The sequence below is a fragment of the Procambarus clarkii genome, chromosome 49 (assembly GCF_040958095.1).
Source record: "Procambarus clarkii isolate CNS0578487 chromosome 49, FALCON_Pclarkii_2.0, whole genome shotgun sequence".
Classification (NCBI taxonomy): domain Eukaryota; kingdom Metazoa; phylum Arthropoda; class Malacostraca; order Decapoda; family Cambaridae; genus Procambarus; species Procambarus clarkii.
In genome coordinates, this window is record NC_091198.1 from 31,838,385 (window position 1) to 31,862,001 (window position 23,617).

The window sequence follows — 23,617 nt, forward strand, 5'->3', positions numbered from 1 at the left end:
TTTGCATAGAATATTTTCAAAACATAGGTTAGGGAGGGGGGGCAAGGTTTATAAAAACATCAGAGTATACATTTCACAAATTTTAATTTTTTTTATATAGAACAGAACATTTTCAACATAGGTTAGGGGAGACTGCATTTTCAGAACATCAGTGATGAGTCAGGCGCCAGCATTTTTTCAAACATCTATGACAGGTTAGAGGAGGTAGCAATTTTCAAATACAAATATAGGTTAGGGGAGGTTGCAATTTTCAAACACAAAAGATAGGTTAGCGGAGGTGGCAATTTTTTTTTTTCAAACACAAAGATAGGTTAAGGGAGGTCGCAAATTTTCTATCGCAAATTTCTTCAGTCACTAATTGTGAGGATACGTCTTGTTCACCAGTGCATCGCGTTTTCCCCACATATTGAATATGGGGCGAAATCTACGTCTTGCAGGAGGTGCAGGTACATCATCATCCTTCTCATTCTCTTCTTCATGAATTTCTGCTCGAGGTATATCGGGGTGACCATACGCCAAAGACTGTGTAGGACTCAGTACATAACGTTTATCGTCAAAGGCGGATAATCCACGTTTTGTAGTGAGACAGGTACACATACGGCCTTTAACATTCCTAATAGATCTGGATTGGAACCTCTGCCCAATATTTAACTCTAAAGCACTTTGGAAAGCTGCATGAGTGAGTTTAGACTGATAAGTGAGAATTCCTTTACGACATATCTGAACCTGATCTTGAGTGAGAATTGAGTACATTTTAGGCTTCCATGCAATGAGCTCCTTGATAATTTTGGCTCCAACTTCCGATTTCAACAAACCCAGTTGACCTTTGCGAGAGTCATCGAAATAGGGATTTTCAGGAGGGAAATTTCTGAAATCTATATGCTGAGACAAAGGCAGTTTATTTAATTCCTCAAAAGCATTTAGACAGGTCAATTCAATCAAATACGAATCTGTGTCCGTATACAGCAATCTAGCTTTGTCTCCATAATGAACTTTGACGGTGTTGTACCAAAAATCATATAGGATCCTCTTAGCTATTTGCAGGATCTGGAACCCCAGATAGGTTGGTGTATTGACTTTAAGGGATGTTTTTTTGACTGTGCAAATGACTCTGTCTTCGCTCAACAAAATACATCGTTTAAAGAACGGATTACGTGTAAGCTTTTGGAATTTGTCTCGAGATGTAACTAAATAATGCTGATCACAATATTTACTCACATTTGTCACACTCTTGCCGTAAATTGCATTCGATACCAGCTTGAAAGCTTTACCCTTAAAGGCGCAAGGTGTATTTGTACGTTCACGAGCATTTGTTTCGACAAATTCCTTAAGGTACTTGCTTTGTCGGAATTCATAAACTGCATTTACCTTAGCTACTTCTAATCCCAATTTCATCAACATCTGCAATAAATCTAAACTGACCAAGTAATCTTTTTTGGGGAGATGTGAGGCAATTAAATTATTGTTTTTCTTGGGGAGTTTGCGATCTACGGTATTTAAAATGTGTTTGCTATAATCGGACAGAAGATCAGTAGAAATATTGGCGTGAGACAGGGTTAAGGGTAAGTCATCGGTGTATCGAGCCACCTCAGGTGCTAGATGCTTGGTATCACACATGACCCAATACCCCTTATCCCCATCACAAGCAATATTTTCCAATCCCTGTTGGAACCAATCATCGCATTCGGCAGCATATAATTTACGGATCCCGCCTTGAGGAAGCAGTTCTGTCATACAGGTAGCGTATAAGCCATTAAAATCTAAATACAGAATATATTTATCAGTGCTAGAAGGATCAGCACCCGTATGCTCATTTTGTACACTTGTGTGTTGTCGTACAACAGAGGTAAATCCGCCTCTTAGATTTCTACGCAATACATCGTACAAATGGGGATCAGAAATAGAGTCCAAGACAACTTGACTCTTAAACAAGAAAGCGTCCCATGCAAAACTAGATAACGAGACATAGTGTGTAAAATCTAACTTGTACAGCTCAAGCATGGTCTTGCGCCATACAGTGAACACATCACACAATAGTCCAGTATCTACTTTCAAATAGACCTTCAAGTAATCCCCAATGGTCTTGCATTCCGCTAATCTAAAGACTTCTTTAGCCTGTGTATAATTGTTCTCGCTTATCGCCTCGTGTTTTAAACTATTGTAGAAGGCTTCGGGAGGAGAAAGAGCCGGTTCATTTAATTTCTCCAAAGATGTAATATAGTCATAGCAGAATACCTGTTTGCCCGTCTTTAATAAATGGTGGGCGGCTACATGGATGTCATCTAGCATAACTGAGGTGTAAGTGGTAGGTTTACCTTCCCTGATATGTTCTTTAGCTAGTTTTTCCAGCCCACCATTTAGTAAAGTCAGACTATCCATAAACCGAAGTTTACCGATATCCACTTTCATGAACTTAAATCCATCTTTGGAGGCAATATCAATTTTGCGGTTAGGGAGGTTAGACAATTCATTTAAAATTACCCCGAGGTCATAAGCTGCATTGTGAGAGAATGTATACAAATATTTATAAGAATTTCTGCATAACATGTTACACCTTCGGCAATAGGCTGCAAGATAATTATTAAATTCAATAGCATGATCATGATGACGGTGCTTGTCCTTAGCCGATTTAAATGGCCTATAACACATTTCACATGTGGTTTGCCGTCTATAGGTTTGCCAATGTTCACGCGTCATAGATATTTTGTATTTAGGCATGGAAGATTTAATTCTCTTCCATGCCTTCTCCAAAGTATCTATGAAATGATTTACAGGGTCATCCCCCATATACGTTAATTTATCTACCACCTCCAATTCCCTGTTGATGATGATAAAAGCATATGCCACGTCTTTGTGACGCTTCTCGATCACACCTTGGGGATTGGAGGGGTCCAACAAGCACTCGAAATCATAATATGCTGTGTGAGAAGGCCCATAGGCACGACCGTAATTTTTAAACTTGATTTTATGACCTTCAGGGTAAAATTTCAATGTTTGTTTAACTGCACATGACTCTTCGTGATCCTGCATCGCATCAGGTGACAAATGAATTAAACACGAATAACAGAAAATATGATTATTAGGTATTTTACTTGAATGATTACGCATGTTACGGACATATTGATTGAAATCTTTAATGAGCACAAGATGCTGATCCTCCAACATGAGCAATGGTACTTTAGGAGCGGAATGTTCTCTGCCTTTTCTAGCTAAGCTAATATAGTACCAGTTATCTTCACGAGTAAGTACATAGATAAATACACTTAATTTATTCATACTTTCAATTTTATTTATGTTATCATACATTATGGGAATTTCTATATCTGCATTCCAACGGACAAATCTTAGACACCACCTAGCAGATTTGGAATATTTCTGGATATTATCTAAATGCATCCCCTGAGCTAGAGATATATAAGCTGCTAAACATTGGATCAAACAAGCATTTTGTTCGTCTTTAGGGTTGAAAATGAGCGTTTTGCCACGTAATTTATCTGGATAAGGCACGTATTCTCCTAGACGGATGGGATGCTGAACAGCTATGGAATTGATATAAAAACCAGAAATGCTCTGTATACCTACACTCGAACCTTCTGTCTCGGCAAAGAACTCTTCTAACTTATTATCCAGTTCAGCAATCCATTGATCTATGACCACACTAGCCTTATGCCTAGATACAGTGCGTTGCTCAGCCCTAATAGGCAACTCTCCCTCAAAATCAGGTTCATTTACTTGATTAAGCCATTGTAAATTAAAAGAAAAATCTTGGTAAATTAATAGGGCAGGAGGAAAATTGGGGTGAACGGCATCAAACAAGGATTCTATTTTCTGAATAAAATAATCGCGATATATAGTTAAATAATGGGCAGGATCTCCTTGGGCATGATCTGGGATGCTATATGAATGGCGTATGTATCCCCCATTGAAATTATTGATCACTTCAATCACTTCGGGTTGAGGAGGAAGCAAAACATCTACCTGCTGCTGTTCCTGAGGTGGTGGTGGAGAATTGGCAATAGGCTGGCTGACTTCCATATCTGAATCTGCTTCCCAAACCAGATGCAGGGAATCGTCATCATCACCCTCTAGAAGGCTATCTTGAGATGATTTCGGGGCTTTAGTGTCCTCGCGGCCCGGTCCTCGACCAGGCCTCCACCCCCTGGAAGCAGCCCGTGACAGCTGACTAACACCCAGGTACCTATTTTACTGCTAGGTAACAAGGGCAAAGGGTGAAAGAAACTCTGCCCATTGTTTCTCGCCGGCGCCTGGGATCGAACCCAGGACCACAGGATCACAAGTCCAGTGTGCTGTCCGCTCGGCCGACCGGCTCCTAGAATAAAAAGAATTGTGATTTTAATAAATAATATAAATTAAATATTGGAATGTTTATAAAATATATAATGCAAGGTTATGAGAATAATCATTGTGGATGATACATGCGATTTGGACTGTTCCTGCTACTATCTTCTAATGGCGGTGCTAGGCTCTCCCCCTCCTCCTCCGCAAGGATATTCCTCCACTATCTACCCAACTGGCGATCCTAAAAAATATATATATATATATATATATATATATATATATATATATATATTTATATATATATATATATATATATATATATATATATATATATATATATATATTATTAAATATGACCGAAAAAGTAAGATTAATAATTCTAACACGAATTTTCTCAATCTTTCGTACATTACGCTTCACTGTTGGAGGTAAATCAAAAATCAATTCTCCAAAATTCATTTTTATATCTAGTCTGACGCGACACGGGCGCGTTTCGTAAAACTTATTACATTTTCAAAGACTTTAGTTCACAAATACACAACTGATTAGAACTTACGTATCTCCGATTTTATATCTACATTTGAGTGAGGTGGGAGGGGTGATGTGGCATTAACACAAGACAGAACAAGAGGGGATATTAATAGGGTATTAAAAGTATCAACACAAGACAGAACACAAACAATGGGTATTGAATAGAAGTGTTTGTAGAAAGCCTATTGGTCCATATTTCTTGATGCTTCTATATTGGAGCGGAGTCTTGAGGTGGGTAGAATATAGTTGTGCAATAATTGGCTGTTGATTGCTGGTGTTGACTTCTTGATGTGTAGTGCCTCGCAAACGTCAAGCCGCCTGCTATCGCTGTATCTATCGATGATTTCTGTGTTGTTTACTAGGATTTCTCTGGCGATGGTTTGGTTGTGGGAAGAGATTATATGTTCCTTAATGGAGCCCTGTTGCTTATGCATCGTTAAACGCCTAGAAAGAGATGTTGTTGTCTTGCCTATATACTGGGTTTTTTGGAGCTTACAGTCCCCAAGTGGGCATTTGAAGGCATAGACGACGTTAGTCTCTTTTAAAGCATTCTGTTTTGTGTCTGGAGAGTTTCTCATGAGTAGGCTGGCCGTTTTTCTGGTTTTATAGTAAATCGTCAGTTGTATCCTCTGATTTTTGTCTGTAGGGATAACGTTTCTATTAACAATATCTTTCAGGACCCTTTCCTCCGTTTTATGAGCTGTGGAAAAGAAGTTCCTGTAAAATAGTCTAATAGGGGGTATAGGTGTTGTGTTAGTTGTCTCTTCAGAGGTTGCATGGCTTTTCACTTTCCTTCTTATGATGTCTTCGATGAAACCATTGGAGAAGCCGTTATTGACTAGGACCTGCCTTACCCTACAGAGTTCTTCGTCGACTTGCTTCCATTCTGAGCTGTGGCTGAGAGCACTGTCGACATATGCGTTAACAACACTCCTCTTGTACCTGTCAGGGCAGTCGCTGTTGGCATTTAGGCACATTCCTATGTTTGTTTCCTTAGTGTAGACTGCAGTGTGGAAACCTCCGCCCTTTTCCATGACTGTTACATCTAGAAAGGGCAGCTTCCCATCCTTTTCCATCTCGTAAGTGAAACGCAGCACGGAACTCTGCTCAAATGCCTCCTTCAGCTCCTGCAGATGTCTGACATCAGGTACCTGTGTAAAAATGTCGTCAACATACCTGCAGTATATGGCCGGTTTCAAGTTCATGTCGACTAAGACTTTTTGCTCGATGGTACCCATGTAGAAGTTTGCAAACAGGACACCTAGGGGAGAACCCATGGCGACCCCATCTACTTGCTTATACATGTGCCCATCCGGGCTCAAGAAGGGTGCCTCTTTAGTACAAGCTTGGAGTAGTTTCCTCAGAATATTTTCTGGCATGTCAAGAGGAGTACAGGCTGGATCACGATACACTCTGTCGGCTATCATTCCGATTGTCTCGTCCACAGGTACGTTGGTAAACAGCGATTCTACGTCCAACGAGGCTCTTATCCCTGTGGCCCGTGTGCCCCGCAGTAAGTCAACAAATTCCTTTGGAGACTTCAGGCTGAAGGCGCAAGGAACATAAGGAGTCAGCAGGCCGTCGAGTCGCTTCGCCAGTCTGTACGTGGGTGTGGGTATCTGGCTAATGATTGGCCGAAGTGGGTTTCCAGGCTTGTGCGTCTTGACATTTCCATACGCATATCCAGGTATACGCATATCACCTAGTTGTCAGGAGAGGTGACAAGTCGCCAATATATGTCATTCTTAAAAAAGACGAATATCTGGCGAAAAGGAACATCATACTCTCTGACCAAACTAAGTTCCAAAGGGTAACGAAGGACACAACAGCCGAATTAAAAGCAAAGGTCAACAAACTGATCGAAACTGTGAACGCCAAGAAATCCGGACTCCACCTGCCAAAGATCATTGGGGAATATAAACCTGGATATGCGTATGGAAATGTCAAGACGCACAAGCCTGGAAACCCACTTCGGCCAATCATTAGCCAGATACCCACACCCACGTACAGACTGGCGAAGCGACTCAACGGCCTGCTGACTCCTTATGTTCCTTGCGCCTTCAGCCTGAAGTCTCCAAAGGAATTTGTTGACTTACTGCGGGGCACACGGGCCACAGGGATAAGAGCCTCGTTGGACGTAGAATCGCTGTTTACCAACGTACCTGTGGACGAGACAATCGGAATGATAGCCGACAGAGTGTATCGTGATCCAGCCTGTACTCCTCTTGACATGCCAGAAAATATTCTGAGGAAACTACTCCAAGCTTGTACTAAAGAGGCACCCTTCTTGAGCCCGGATGGGCACATGTATAAGCAAGTAGATGGGGTCGCCATGGGTTCTCCCCTAGGTGTCCTGTTTGCAAACTTCTACATGGGTACCATCGAGCAAAAAGTCTTAGTCGACATGAACTTGAAACCGGCCATATACTGCAGGTATGTTGACGACATTTTTACACAGGTACCTGATGTCAGACATCTGCAGGAGCTGAAGGAGGCATTTGAGCAGAGTTCCGTGCTGCGTTTCACTTACGAGATGGAAAAGTATGGGAAGCTGCCCTTTCTAGATGTAACAGTCATGGAAAAGGGCGGAGGTTTCCACACTGCAGTCTACACTAAGGAAACAAACATAGGAATGTGCCTAAATGCCAACAGCGACTGCCCTGACAGGTACAAGAGGAGTGTTGTTAACGCATATGTCGACCGTGCTCTCAGCCACAGCTCAGAATGGAAGCAAGTCGACGAAGAACTCTGTAGGGTAAGGCAGGTCCTAGTCAATAACGGCTTCTCCAATGGTTTCATCGAAGACATCATAAGAAGGAAAGTGAAAAGCCATGCAACCTCTGAAGAGACAACTAACACAACACCTATACCCCCTATTAGACTATTTTACAGGAACTTCTTTTCCACAGCTCATAAAACGGAGGAAAGGGTCCTGAAAGATATTGTTAATAGAAACGTTATCCCTACAGACAAAAATCAGAGGATACAACTGACGATTTACTATAAAACCAGAAAAACGGCCAGCCTACTCATGAGAAACTCTCCAGACACAAAACAGAACGCTTTAAAAGAGACTAACGTCGTCTATGCCTTCAAATGCCCACTTGGGGACTGTAAGCTCCAAAAAACCCAGTATATAGGCAAGACAACAACATCTCTTTCTAAGCATTTAACGATGCATAAGCAACAGGGCTCCATTAAGGAACATATAATCTCTTCCCACAACCAAACCATCGCCAGAGAAATCCTAGTAAACAACACAGAAATCATCGATAGATACAGCGATAGCAGGCGGCTTGACGTTTGCGAGGCACTACACATCAAGAAGTCAACACCAGCAATCAACAGCCAATTATTGCACAACTATATTCTACCCACCTCAAGACTCCGCTCCAATATAGAAGCATCAAGAAATATGGACCAATAGGCTTTCTACAAACACTTCTATTCAATACCCATTGTTTGTGTTCTGTCTTGTGTTGATACTTTTAATACCCTATTAATATCCCCTCTTGTTCTGTCTTGTGTTAATGCCACATCACCCCTCCCACCTCACTCAAATGTAGATATAAAATCGGAGATATGTAAGTTCTAATCAGTTGTGTATTTGTGAACTAAAGTCTTTGAAAATGTAATAAGTTTTACGAAACGCGCCCGTGTCGCGTCAGACTAGAAATAAAAATGAATTTTGGAGAATTGATTTTTGATTTACCTCCAACAGTGAAGCGTAATGTACGAAAGATTGAGAAAATTTGTGTTAGAATTATTAATCTTACTTTTTCGGTCATATTTAATGATATATGTCTACAGGAAAGACTGCTACCAAAATATACTAATATATATATATATATATATATATATATATATATATATATATATATATATATATATATATATATATATATATATATTATATATATTATATATATTATATATATATATATATATATATATATATATATATATATATATATATATATATATATATATATATATATATATATATATATATATGCAACAATGATCACAAAAACACTGATCCAAGTATGCAGAATAACCACATATGAAAAATAGAAAATGCTTAACGCGTTTTCGGCTAATTCGCCTTCATCAGAGCAAAGTAGAATGTGTTTATTCTACTTTGATTCTGATGAAGGCGAATTAGCCGAAAACGCGTTAAGCATTTTCTATTTTTCATATGTGGTTATTCTGCATATATATATATATATATATGCGAACAAGCCTGAATGGTCCCCAGGACAATATGCAACTGAAAACTCACACCCCAGAAGTGACTCAAACCCATACTCCCAGGAGCAACGCAACTGGTATGTACAAGACGCCTTAATCCACTTGACCATCACGACCGGACAAAATGAGGTGATAGCCGAGGCTATTTGAACCACCCCACCGCCGGCACTCGGATAGTAATCTTGGGCATAGCATTTTACCAAATCACCTCATTCTTTGGGGCACACGTGAGGAACACAAATGCGAACAAGCCTGAATGGTCCCCAGGACAATATGCAACTGAAAACTCACACCCCAGAAGTGACTCGAACCCATACTCCCAGGAGCAACGCAACTGGTATGTACAAGACGCCTTAATCCACTTGACCATCACGACCGGACAAAATGAGGTGATAGCCGAGGCTATTTGAACCACCCCACCGCCGGCACTCGGATAGTAATCTTGGGCATAGCATTTTACCAAATCACCTCATTCTTTGGGGCCCACGTGAGGAACACAAATGCGAACAAGCCTGAATGGTCCCCAGGACAATATGCAACTGAAAACTCACACCCCAGAAGTGACTCGAACCCATACTCCCAGGAGCAACGCAACTGGTATGTACAAGACGCCTTAATCCACTTGACCATCACGACCGGACAAAATGAGGTGATAGCCGAGGCTATTTGAACCACCCCACCGCCGGCACTCGGATAGTAATCTTGGGCATAGCATTTTACCAAATCACCTCATTCTTTGGGGCACACGTGAGGAACACAAATGCGAACAAGCCTGAATGGGAGTATGGGTTCGAGTCACTTCTGGGGTGTGAGTTTTCAGTTGCATATTGTCCTGGGGACCATTCAGGCTTGTTCGCATTTGTGTTCCTCACGTGTGCGCCAAAGAATGAGGTGATTTGGTAAAATGCTATGCCCAAGATTACTATCCGAGTGCCGGCGGTGGGGTGGTTCAAATAGCCTCGGCTATCACCTCATTTTGTCCGGTCGTGATGGTCAAGTGGATTAAGGCGTCTTGTACATACCAGTTGCGTTGCTCCTGGGAGTATGGGTTCGAGTCACTTCTGGGGTGTGAGTTTTCAGTTGCATATTGTCCTGGGGACCATTCAGGCTTGTTCGCATTTGTGTTCCTCACATGTGCCCCAAAGAATGAGGTGATTTGGTAAAATGCTATGCCCAAGATTACTATCCGAGTGCCGGCGGTGGGGTGGTTCAAATAGCCTCGGCTATCACCTCATTTTGTCCGGTCGTGATGGTCAAGTGGATTAAGGCGTCTTGTACATACCAGTTGCGTTGCTCCTGGGAGTATGGGTTCGAGTCACTTCTGGGGTGTGAGTTTTCAGTTATATATATATATATATAATATATATTTACACCTTTAAAATAGAAAATGCTAATGTCAATATCGCAACTGTCAAATAATGGGGAAGTAGCAGAAAATAAGAGACTCACTTTTTAAATTGTGCACGTTGAGGTGGAGAAGCTTCTAGATCCTCAGTACCTGAACTGGTTGAAGACTCAGTGTCCTCCAAATACAGACAAAATAACATGATTCCGGAATATATCCTGCAGATAAAAACAAAAATAAATTTTGATAGAAACTTCTATATGGTGCATGTGAATAAAACAATCACTGATATCGCTAGCAAGTACATTTCGCAGGTAATAATAATAATAATAAAATAATAATAATAATAATAATAATAATAATAATAATAATAATAATAATAATAATACTTACGGTTGGCACAAAACACTTTGGAGCAGGCGGCGCAGATTTTGTCATACTGCCCGAGAGGTATATCTTCACACTGGGGACAGGTTATAACACACTCACGACGCGAGTTCGCCGTATATGAAATTTGACACACTTCACACTTAATCTTACACAGATGCAATTTCCCTTGCTTTGGGTTATTGCGGAAAGGACAAGTTTCCATGATTGCGTATCGCTGTTGAATAATGCAGAGGTTTGGTGAAATGTCCAGGAGCGATGCTGGCTTTCTTGTGCTAGCTATGAGGGCTGGAGTTGTACTGACCCATTGACTGGCGATTTGCTGTCAGGTCAGCTTACCTGTCATGCTGCCAGACGTACGATTCTGCTCAAATTGTGGTACGATATTTGGGTTGCTATTATAGTTTTGAACTTATCACTGAATAATGATTACAGTTGTGAATGGCTAAAAATGTAAATTCTTAAACCTCTGATTAGGTTAGGTGGGGGGATGGTTAGTCTAGCCATTTTTGAATAATACCATCTTATACGGAACATATGCTGCATGTTAAGACCGCATTGGCCATCTGGTGACGTCATACATAGTTGACCAGTCAGGTGCTGTGATACCTTAACACTTATATGCTAATGACCAGCAATACATTATCCCTATACTGAGGTCGCTTTTCGTGATGTCACTAAACAACATCAACTGGTCTGTAGAATGTATTTGTTTGTTATATAATAAGTTACGTTAGAATGGTTTGATAGAGTTTATGAAATGAATAACAGAAAATAGGAGCAATGAGCGAGAATACGAGCAAAGGTAACTGAATATCGTCTCTGGTGAAGCACAGAGTACAGGTAAGGTATTGGGAGTGATTAAGAGTTCGCACTTATGTGTGAACCTCCTATGGTTCACATTTAGCACGTTGGCGCCTCGCACCGCATTAGGGATGATGACGTCGGAAAAGAAGGTAACTGCAGAAAGCCTTATTTCAAAACATGAGAGGCTTGCTTTTACTCACTGTAGTCCATATATATGTACACTGAATGTGTATTTTGATTTGTTATATGATACAGTAAGGTGTGGGAGGCATGTTTTGAGCGAATGTGAGACGTGCATATATATTTATGCACGTGCATATATATATTCATGTGTTTATGCAGCAATATTGGATTACTACTGAAATTGCATTGAAGTCACCACGCTTGGCAGGGGACTGTTTTCATACAAATGGATGATAGTGGGTTTTCATTTTTATTTGCCCTATGCTCAATAAGAAATCCTTGAAGACAGATTGACAAAGCTTAAATTGCATTATCTACAAAGGCGAAGAAGAAATAGGGGAAACATGGCAAAAGGTATATTAATGGGCTATTAATACTATAAACACGAAACAATGGGCATAAATTGGAAATAAGTTTTAGATTTAGGAAAATGACCTGGGTAAATACTGGTTCTGTAACAGGGTTGAACTTATTTCTTATGTTAAAATGATCTTAGACAATGGGAAACAGTATGGTAATACCTTATTGTGAAAAACGAGCTTATAATGGTTAACGCCATTGCACATTAGGCTTGACAGAAGGCAGCATTTGAACCCCCTTTGCTATAAATATTGAAAATGGGAATAAATACACTATAACAGAAAACGGACTTATACAGGGAAGATGAAGACAGGGGTGACTTCATTGACCATTAGCAATGTCTGTGCAGGGTCACCGGGGTAACAGAATTTGGGTGCACCAGGAGCCGGCCTTTTAATCCTCAGGTAAGTTGAAGACTAGCTAGCTGATGACTATTAGCGATGCCTGTGCATGGGTCACCGGGGTAACGAAATTTGAGTGCGCCAGGAGCCGGCCTTTTAATCCCCTTGAGCGAAATGGCAGGGACTAGGAAGCTACCATTTAATCCACATTTTTGGAAAATAATATATGATTCAAAGGTGAAATTGATATATGTTATGAAAATATGAAAAGACCCCATGGGCTATTGTTCTTGCATTGAAAACAAATTGAAAAGCACCCTATGCTATGCCCGTCCAGCAGCAAAAAAAAAATAGAGAATACCCCGTATGCTATGACCGTGCATGCAGAAATACGGATATCCCCTCTGCGCCTATGCCCGTCCATCAAAAAAATCAAAATGGACGGGCATAGGGGCCTTTTCCTCTACTGTTGTAGTGTACTCTAGAACTTTTGATGAACACCTCCATGATTTGACAGACCTTGTCTCTGTTGAACAAGGCCGGGTTCAAGTTGAACGCTCAAAAGTGTACCCTGGCGGCTCAGAAATTCAAGTTTCTGGGTTTTCAGGTAAGCACAGATGGAATACGCCCTGATCCGGACTCTTGTCGCGCTATTGCTGAAATGCCAACACCAAAGACAGCAAGGGACGTGAGAAAATTTCTGGGTGCAGCTGGGTATTTCCGTCGACACAGAAGATTTTGCGAGAACGTCAGCTTCACTGACGAATCTCACTAAGAAAAACGTTTAGTTTGTATGGACCCGAGAGCATGATGAAGCCTTTGAGAAGTTAAAATCACAATTGAGTACTACTCCAGTTTTGGCAATTCCTAACTTTGAGAAAGATTGGGAAGTCCACACTGACGCTAGCGGTATTGCCATAGGTGGCTGTTTAATTCAGCGTGACTCGGAGAACAATCCGTACCCGGTAGCTTATTTTAGTAGGAAAGTGAAAGGACCGGAAGTAAGGTACTCAGCTACTGACAAGGAAGCTTCAGCTGTAGGAGAGAGTGTAAGGTATTTTGAGCCTTATTTGTTTCAGCGTCACTTCATAATTTATACTGATCATCGAGCATTGACCCACATTTTTAAGAAAAAGACACGTTGCCCGAGAATGACAAGGTGGGGTCACGAACTGTCAGCACACTCGTTTCAGATACTGTATAAGCCTGGTTCATCTCATGTTGTTCCTGATGCGTTAAGTAGGAACATTGCTACCATCAATATGAATGTAAACATTGAAACGATTGCGAGCGATAAAATGAGAGAACTTCAGATGAAGGAACAGCGATGGAGGGAAATTATTGAACATCTGGAAGGTGGGAAATATCCTTCGAGAAAACAAAGTACCTCTTTAATGGAGCCTGAGCTCCAGATTTCCCCCAAAAATGCATTAAATAAAAACTAGTTCGATTTCAATCAAACTTTTTTGACAAGTTGTATATAAAAAGGGTTTCATCTGGTCCAAGTCTCAGCATCGTAGCATAAATAGGAAGGGAGAAAACAAATATTGAAGTAGGTGTCAAAATTATTCCAAAATGGTCAAAAACGATTATCAAACACAAGTGTCAACTGAAATCCCCTTCAGCATTAAAACTTGTCCATGCGTCAAAGATTGCAGGTCACCCGGGAGTATACAAAACTTACACAAAGGCCAAGTCAATATTTTATTTCCCAGGGTTATTATCACACGCTATTAAGTACATCAGGTCATGTGGAAACTGTCAACGACGCAAAGGTACTCCTAAAGTACAAGCCTCACTCCAGGAATTCTCAGAGATAGCCGAATTCTTGGATCGGGTGGGGGCTGATTTAATTGATTTACATAGCAGCAATTCAGGCAACAGATATGCGCTAGTTCTAGTGGACCATCTGTCAAGGTATATCACTCTAGTAGTCCTTCCCAGGAAAGACCATCAAACAGTGGCAGATGCATTTTTAGCTAGGTTTGTTACTGTGTTCGGTCCGCCTAAAGTTCTAGTATCTGACAGGGGACAGGAGTTTATTATTACATTATTTCAGGAAGTATGTAAACTCTTAGAAACAACAACAGCATACCATCCCTAAACGAACGGCATGGTGGAACGAACTAATAGAACGGTGAAGGATATGCTTGCCATTTTAGCAGAGAATGACCCGGCCACTTGGGATGAACAGTTGCCCTTTGTTCAATTTACAATAAACACCACAGTGTATCAGTCAATAAATACTCAACCACTCTTGCTGTTTACTGGACACTCGTGTAATTTTGCGTCAGGTCTGCTTAACAGACATACTATTAGTTATGGAGAGGATTATCCTTCAGAAATCCTCACCAAGATGAAGAATGCATGGATGATAGCAGCTGAAGCATCAAAGAAAGCAAGGACACGGTATGCCCATTATTATGATAAGCAGATACAACCATTAAGAGTAAAGGAGGGAAGCCTAGTGATGCGGTTGAATGAGCCAGCGCCTGCCAATCAGAGTAGGAAGTTAGCAGCTAGATGGCGAGGCCCTTATAGAGTTATTAAGAAACTAGGCCCAGTAAATTTCATAATCAAGGGTGTATTTGAAGACCAGGTTGAAAGAACCATCCATATAAATAAATTGAAACTTTATGTGGCAAGAGAAGAACTGGAATTACCTTCAGTAATCCCAGTCCCCGAGAGAGTGGAGGGAATGGTTATTCCTGATGCTCAGTCAGAGGAGGATGATGACCTTCTGTCATCCTTACTTAGTAGCCAAGTTAGGCCTGGTCACCCTACGGTCACCAGAACTCGGGCGCACGTGATCACACAGTAACTGTTAAACTGTCATCTGAATTAATGGGTAGAGACAAAGAATTGTAATGTATGTGCTTGGTCAAGAGTGACTTACCTTTACCGACCCTGGAGGAGTTATCCTCTTTAAAACCACCAGGGCAGATCCAGGTCTCCACCAGACATGAGTTATGAATGTTTCTTTTCCCAGGTCTGCTCACATTACCACACTGTCGGCCATATCCCCCCTCGACAATTGAGGCCAGCGTAGTATGTCACTGCTTTTGTCTGGCCGGAACCAGGTTTAGTTCCCGAGGGACAGGAGGGGTCATGCTACATCACCCCCCTCCATCCCTCTCCCACCCACCCTCCTTAGTAGTACCTGCCATGGTGGGGGGCGGCAACAAGTCAAGGTCACAGCCAACGCCTCATCACTTAATGAGGTTATAGAACTGCCAACGCTAGCTGTCATCAGGAGGACGGATTCAGCATATCAGACGAGACATTAACGAGGACACCTGCCTTGCTATGAAGAACACCGGTGACCGGAAGTGAACAGCCATGAACCGCGAAGTGAATTGGGCAACGGTTGCGGGACTACACAAGGTCTTGCCCACTCCTGAGGTTCCTGATGCGCCGAGCAACAAGATGTGAAACTTGGTAGCTACGTAAGAACAGCACGTTCCCTCTACCTGGTTGGTTGATACCTGGTTGATGGGGTTCTGGGAGTTCTTCTACTCCCCAAGCCCGGCCCGAGGCCAGGCTTGACTTGTGAGAGTTTGGTCCACCAGGCTGTTGGTTGATACCTGGTTGATGGGGTTCTGGGAGTTCTTCTACTCCCCAAGCCCGGCCCGAGGCCAGGCTTGACTTGTGAGAGTTTGGTCCACCAGGCTGTTGGTTGATACCTGGTTGATGGGGTTCTGGGAGTTCTTCTACTCCCCAAGCCCGGCCCGAGGCCAGACTTGACTTGTGAGAGTTTGGTCCACCAGGCTGTTGCTTAGAGCGGCTCGCAGAACCCCCCAAAAAATCCACCACAGCCCGGTTGGTCCGGCACTCCTTGAAGGAAACAATCTAGTTTCCTCTTGAAGATGTCCACGGTTGTTCCTGTAATATTTCTGATGCTCGCTGGTAGGACGTTGAACAACCGTTGACCTCTGACGTTCATACAGTGTTCTCTGATTGTGCCCATGGCACCTCTGTTCTTCACTGGTTCTATTCTGCATTTTCTTCCATGTCGTTCACTTCAGTACGTTGTTATTTTACTGTGCAGATTTGGGACCTGTCCCTCCAGTATTTTCCATGTGCATATTATTTGGTATATCTCTCGTCTCCTTTCTAGTGAGTACATTTGGAGAGCTTTGAGACGATCCCAATAATTTAGGTGCTTTATCTCGTCTATGCGTGCCGTATATGTTCTCTATATTCCCTCAATTTCAGCAATCTCTCCTGCTCTGAAAGGGGAAGTGAGTACTGAGCAGTACTCAGGACGGAACAACACAAGTGATTTGAAGAGTACAACCATTGTGATGGGATCTCTGGACTTGAAAGTTCTCGTAATCCATCCTACCATTTTTCTGGCTGTCGCAATACTTGCTTGGTTATGCTCCCTAAACGTTAGGTCATCGGACATCATTATTCCCAAATCCTTGACATGCTGTTTTCCTACTATGGGCAGATTCAATTGTGTTTTGTACCCTGTATTATGTTTAAGATCCTCATTTTTGCCGTATCTGAGTACCTGGAATATATCACCGTTAAACATCATGTTATTTTCTGCTGCCTAATCGAAAACTTTGTTAATATCTGTTTGTAATTTATCAATATCTTCAGCAGAGTTAATTTTCATGATGATTTTTGTATCATCTGCAATAGATGACACGAAGCTGTGACTTCTGTTTTTGTCTATATCTGATATGGGAATAAGGAACAGCAGGGGTGCAAGGACTGTACCTTGAGGTACAGAGCTTTTAACTGCGCTCGGACTCGATTTTACTTGATTGACTGTTACTCTTTGTATTCTGTTCGACAGGAAATTGAGTATCCAGCGTCCTACTTTACCAGTTATACCCATTGACCTCATTTTGCGTGCAGTCACTCCATGGTCACATTTGTCGAATGCCTTTGCAAAATCTGTGTATACGACATCTGCATTATGTTTTTCCTCTAATGCCTGGTTGCATGCACTCTAGAGTGTGCATGATAAGCCAACGCGGATGCACGATTTGCATCTTGGGCCTACCGTCATGTGCATAATGGGATAACAAGGAAAGTCGTAAAGGCCTAATACGACGTAGCAGAAGAAACACCTGTATGTGGATGGGACCCAAGAGTTGGAGCCGGGACCCGAGGGTTCTGCCGCCACGCCCACCCCGCCTCAATGAACTAAGCTGTTCACTCATCAAGCAAGAATTCGTCTGGTGCCAACGTCTCGGTACTCCCAGAAGTCAGTATTTATGCAGCAGATAGCACCTCGCCAGCAAACGTACAGCAGGCGACAACATCTTACAAGATGATAGAACTCAGGTACGGTGTACGCCAGAGTTCCCCCTGTGACCGGACAGCAAGTTAATCATCGCTGTCAACACCGACGTCATCGCCTCGCCGACGACCCGGAAGGATGGAACGGCAGCGCGGATGTACTGCGGATTGTGGACTAGATCAGTGGAAGACTCTAGTCAGGAGGGGAGTGGATCTCTTCTCACAGCAACTGACACCATCTGAAGAACATCGGTGGTGAAGAACACGACGCATCGTTACAGAACTACAGCAAGAATACAGCAATGGGCGAGTCAACAACATCGTGGCAACGGACTGGTCGGGAATACAGACTTTATTTTTTTTTATACAATATATGTTTTTTTTTACAGTTCAGAAAACTTGGAGTTCACCGTAACAGAGAAAATAAGTTACGAATGACAACTTTTGTGTAGACTCCGGTGAACTGCAGAACCAGTTGAAAGATGGTTTCTGTATAAATTTAACTGTTTATCATGAATAGCGTGAGTATTTTTAAAATTGATGTTTATTTGTCATCTGAGAGGATTGCTGGGCTGCTATGGCGGGTATGGTCAGCCTTGATTTTGGGTTACCATGGTAACTGTTATTGTTAAGAGTTTTTTTATACAAATTTCTCGACTGTGAGATGCATATATTTAGATAGGGTAGGAGTTTTATCGAGGCATGTGCTAGTTCTTTTATGGTCTGGGATAATAAAAGCCATGTTCGAGTTCCTCGCCTACGGTTTTTCTTAAACCGGGACATTGGGGGATATGTAACAAGAGAGCAGTACATAGTAGTACAACATGAACATCATAACAGCATGAACAAGCCACGTGGAGCATGAACAACCCACAGGCGCGGTGCCAGACAATGGAAAAAGTTAACCTCTGTACAGGTTAACCATGGGGATAGGTCAACGGTCATAGAGTCATGAGGTGGTCAAAGTTGATGCCGTCATGATAATCTACAGGGATTAACTCCTCCACATCAAATGCAAAACGTCATGTTCAGCTGGGGAGCAGGAGATCATGGAAAGAGAACAGTAGAGTGGGTGAAGCCCAGTAGGACGGTGTGAGTGGACTCCAGGAGGGAACATCATCTCCAGGAGAACTGTGGAACAACATATGAGTAAGGACGGCTCTCTTGAACCTCATTCAATACACTTTGCCTATGGTAGGGAATATAGTTAGGGAAGTGTCTATTTAATTATCTCAAATAAAGTAATATATTGTCAAGTGTTATTAAATGTGTATTAATGGCTCTTTGTCTTAGTGATATTGGGCCTACCATCCCCTTTGCCCTAGTGACCTAGTGTCCTTAATTATCCAGTACTCCTACCCCCGTCCGTCCCTTGTTCAGGTTTTAGTATTGGGTGTGTCCCGCCTTATGCTTGTGTACTTTATAGTTCCCAAGTGGTCAGGATTATTCGAGTGACAGGCCAGGATCTTGTACCATTCAATTGTCCCCTACACCTGTCCTTGTAGGTTTATACCATCTGCAAAGCCTACGAATCTCACTCCGGTCCCCCCTGTCCGGTAAAGCAGGGTAGTGGCAACATTACTTGGTAACTCATACGAAGCCTGTGACTACGAATATTTCTATCTTTCTATCTCACTCTCCCTCACTAGTTTCTCACTCGCCCTCACTAGGTTCTTATTCTCCATCGCCCTTACTCACTCTCGTTCTCCCCCCCTTGCTCTCGTTCTCGCTCTGCCTCACTCTTCCTCGCTATCTCTCTCTCTCTCTCCTTTGTTTACTGGTTTACGTCCTCATATGACGGCCCGAGTGTTAATATCTTACATGATCGGTAGAGTATCCATTATTACCATAGAAGGAGCGGAGATGGCACGGTTATTTCAGTGGTAGTAGCGGGTTCCGTAGCGTAGTGGTAGTAACTCTGGCCCCAGACATCACTCGGTATCCCTACTCAAATATCTGAATATGTTAGATTCAGAGTTACTGTGATGTGCAGTATGAGAGAATGTGCAGTGTGCACATGAGAATGTGAATGTGCATATGAGAGGATGTGCAGTGACTGTGCGACACAGTCACTGCACATCCTCTCATGTGTATTATATATATATATATAAAACGCTGAACTGTAATGCCAATCCTGACCTTAAAAGCTTCATTGAAAATTGTACCTGAACCCATGAGCACCACACCAGAAACAAATACCTTTTTGATATTCCAAGAGTACGACGTAATCAAACTAGAAATGCTCTACAAATCAAGGGACCCAGAATGTGGAATGACCTTCCCAATCATGTTAAAGACTGTACCTGTCTCAACCAGTTTAAGATAAAAACTAAGCACTACCTAATTAACTCCATGTAACCTACCTTACCCCTATATTGTCAACCCATGTCTGTTATTTTTAAACAATGCTGTTTGTCGATCAAATTGTATATTTGCTGTTTTCTGCCATATTCCCCCCTTTTTTATTTTTATATTTTCTCAACACATTTTATTCTTTAATCTCAATTGGTATTAAGTTTTAGTCTTTAGTGTTTATCCCGCCCGAAACGCTTTGCGTAATAGTGGCTTTAGGCATTGTATGTACTAGCTCTATCTATAAATTCATCAATATTTGTATCACCCCTTTTATGTATGTACATTACCTGAATAAACATTTGAATTTGAATTTTGATTTTTAATTTGGTTGCGCGTTTGAAATATTACAAGCTGGCCTTGCATTATGGCCACCCAAGAATTCTCTGGCCATTTCAGACTAGTAGCTAATTTTGTAAAGTGCAGGAAAAATATTTCGGGGTCTTTCTTGTTAAACTGAAGTAGTTCAAACCCTCTAGAAAAATCAATGCCACTACTTGAAGAACCTTTACTACCAGCAGATGCTGTGGCTTCGAGCTTTTTCTCTTCTAGCCTAATCTGGGCCTCAACCATCTGCTGTTTGTTTATTAACTGCTTAGTTTCCTCCTCTCTCTGCTTAGTTTCTTTTTATCTCTCGTTAGTTTCTTCTTCTTCTCCTCGGAGTCTAGCTGCCTCTAGCTCAGCTTCTCCCCTGTGTCTAGCTACCTTTAACTCAGCTTCCCTCTGTTTAGTGTGCTCTTCACACTAAAATTTCCCGAGCTCAATTTGTCTAAGCTGAAGTTCTACTTCCTGCCTTCTAATACTAGCTGCAATCTCATCCTCATCAGGTTGTGCCTCTAACACCTCATCATCTAACCTACCATCTTCTACCAGATGTAAAAGTATGGTTCTCAATAATTTATATTTAGTCATTCTTGTTGCAACAAAGATGAAGTTGAATTAGGTCTAGATATCCCCATTTCTACTGTCAAAACTGTATTGGTTCAAACACTCAGGTCTGATAGGAAAGAAATGACTGACTCCCAACGACCTGAAAGTAGTAGTATTAAAAGCTATGATTTGTTCAGATCTGAAACCTATATCTATGGGCAGCACAAAACGTCCAACAGACTGTGCGAGACAGTGGCTGCAAGGATCAAGTTAGGTTATCGTTACCTGTGGCAGGAGGCTACAGGAGACGGATCTCACAATCCTGAGCACTCCAGGTGCAAACTCTGTGAGCAGGAACTGCGGCATGATCTCCCACACTACATCACCGAATGCCCAGTTATTAGACCTTTTAGACCAGTTGGCATGAGGTGCCTGGAGCTTTGCAATTACTTTATTCACTCTCGTATTCTTGACGATATCCTCATATTGCACCCAAAATTTGCCAGTGCAGGCTACTAAACATATGGCCCTGAATGACTAACCATCCTGCGAGATGGGGACTTTTATTTCCACTGCTACCTTATTCACTCTTGTGTTGATGATTTCCTCAAAATGCATTCGGAGTCTGCCAGTGGAGACTGCCTATCACATACCTCTGTATGAGTAACCATCCTGTGTGATGGGGATTTTTTAACATCACGTAGTTATCTTTTTTAACACTGTACTCCACTTCATATAGTCTAGGGTAGCTGCACAAATGCAGATGTACCTCATGTATTAATAAAAAAAAGTACAACATCTACCTCTAGCACCTTACCCATACCATACCTTACCCATACAAATTAGAACCGATTTAGTTAAGGTCTCAATTTTCTCCACTGATGGATTATTCAAAATCTCTTTAACCTAACCTAACCAATTTACCACTTAATCAATAAGGCACTCAAAAAATATTATTATTACTAAAAAAGGAACATACAAGAACAGCATGACCCCAAACATGCAAGACTCTATCGTGTAGCGTCGGCAAGTGCAGTATTGGAAAGTACCTTCAATTAAGTTCACTAAGGATTGCACACTGACTCATACGCAGAGACAATATCTGCTTGACGTCTTCAACCAAGGACACCAGCACATTCACTTCAACAGGCACAACAACTAGAAAATGATAAAATATAAGTACTAGTCGTGTCACATAAAACAACAGGATGTCACTCATAACCCTGTACAATTAGTAAACTGCAATGGAGCTACATACAATAATAATAATAATAATAATAATAATAATAATAATAATAATAATAATAATAACACCAGGATTTACATGATGATAATCTTGAACAACAGGATTGGTATAATAATGATTCTGAACAGCAGGTCAACATTTACTTATCAGTAATAATCCCAGACAGGAACCCCATTTTTCTTTACCTCAATGTCATGTGCTTGATGTTCCACAGCATCACTGGTAATACTAATGTAGTCAAAACTCTACGAGACCAACTGGCATTCAAATTATGTCTCGGGAAATACAAATATATAAATAAAAAGAAAACAGTTTACTGAGACATATATATATATATATATATATATATATATATATATATATATATATATATATATATATATATATATATATATATATATATATATGTCGTACCTAGTAGCCAGAACGCACTTCTCCGCCTAAAATGCAAGGCCCAATTTGCCTAATAAGCCAAGTTTTCCTGAATTAATATATTTTCTCTAATTTGTTTCTTATGAAATGATAAAGCTACTCATTTCATTATGTATAAGCACTCGTAGCACTCGTAGCACTCGTAGATCATAAAGGGAGATTTACGTTTGTTTTTCCCACTAACCTGCCTAAACATTTACATATATTGGCAACCCCTTTTCAACCTGAGATAAATTTACGGGAAGTATCTCCACCACAGTCTTAGTACTCGGTGTTTCGCAAACAGGAGCACATCTCCCCCAGCTCTCTCTCTATCAAGACGAGCAACCAGCCTACCAGCCACCACCAGCAGCCACTCTACAAGATACTACCAGCCACTCTCACGTCCAGGGCTCACTAGTGAGTATTTAATAATTCGTTTAGAATGATTACCGAATGTATTTGCTATTTTTATTTACTATTGTGTGTAAGTGTACTTCCCTAGTTGTATTCACCTAGTTGTGCTTGAAGGGTAGTTTAACTAAATCATCGGGGGCCTAAGACAAATAGTTACCGTGTGAGTGTATTTACTATTTATGTGTGTGTGTGTGTGTGTGTGTGTGTGTGTGTGTGTGTGTGTGTGTGTGTGTGTGTGTGTGTGTGTGTGTGTGTGTGTGTATACTCACCTAATTGTGCTTGCGGGGGTTGAGCTCTGGCTCTTTGGTCCCACCTTTCAACCGTCAATCAACTGGTGTACAGATTCCTGAGCCTACTGGGCTCTATCATATCTGCATTTGAAACTGTGTATGGAGTCAGCCTCCACCACATCACTTCCTAGTGCATTTCATTTACTAACTACTCTGACACTGAAAAAGTTCTTTCTAATGTCTCTGTGGCTCATTTGGGTACTCAGCTTCCACCTGTGTCCCCTTGTTCTCGTCCCTCCAGTGTTGAATAGTTCATCCTTGTTTACCCGGT

At 41.5% G+C, this 23,617-nt stretch overlaps 1 protein-coding gene across 1 annotated transcript; it reads right to left on the reverse strand.

The window, feature by feature from the left end:
- Positions 1-354: 354 nt before the first annotated feature.
- Positions 355-4,035, reverse strand: LOC123752644 (uncharacterized). The gene has a single exon (XM_045734684.2). It carries the CDS (start codon positions 4,033-4,035, stop codon positions 355-357), a length of 3,681 nt encoding a protein of 1,226 aa, XP_045590640.2.
- Between the last annotated feature and the right edge of the window lie 19,582 nt (positions 4,036-23,617).

What these genes read in the sequence shown, in the direction of transcription:
- LOC123752644 (XM_045734684.2), bottom strand. Translation starts at nt 4,035, where the DNA reads ATGGAAGTCAGCCAGCCTATTGCCAATTCTCCACCACCACCTCAGGAA.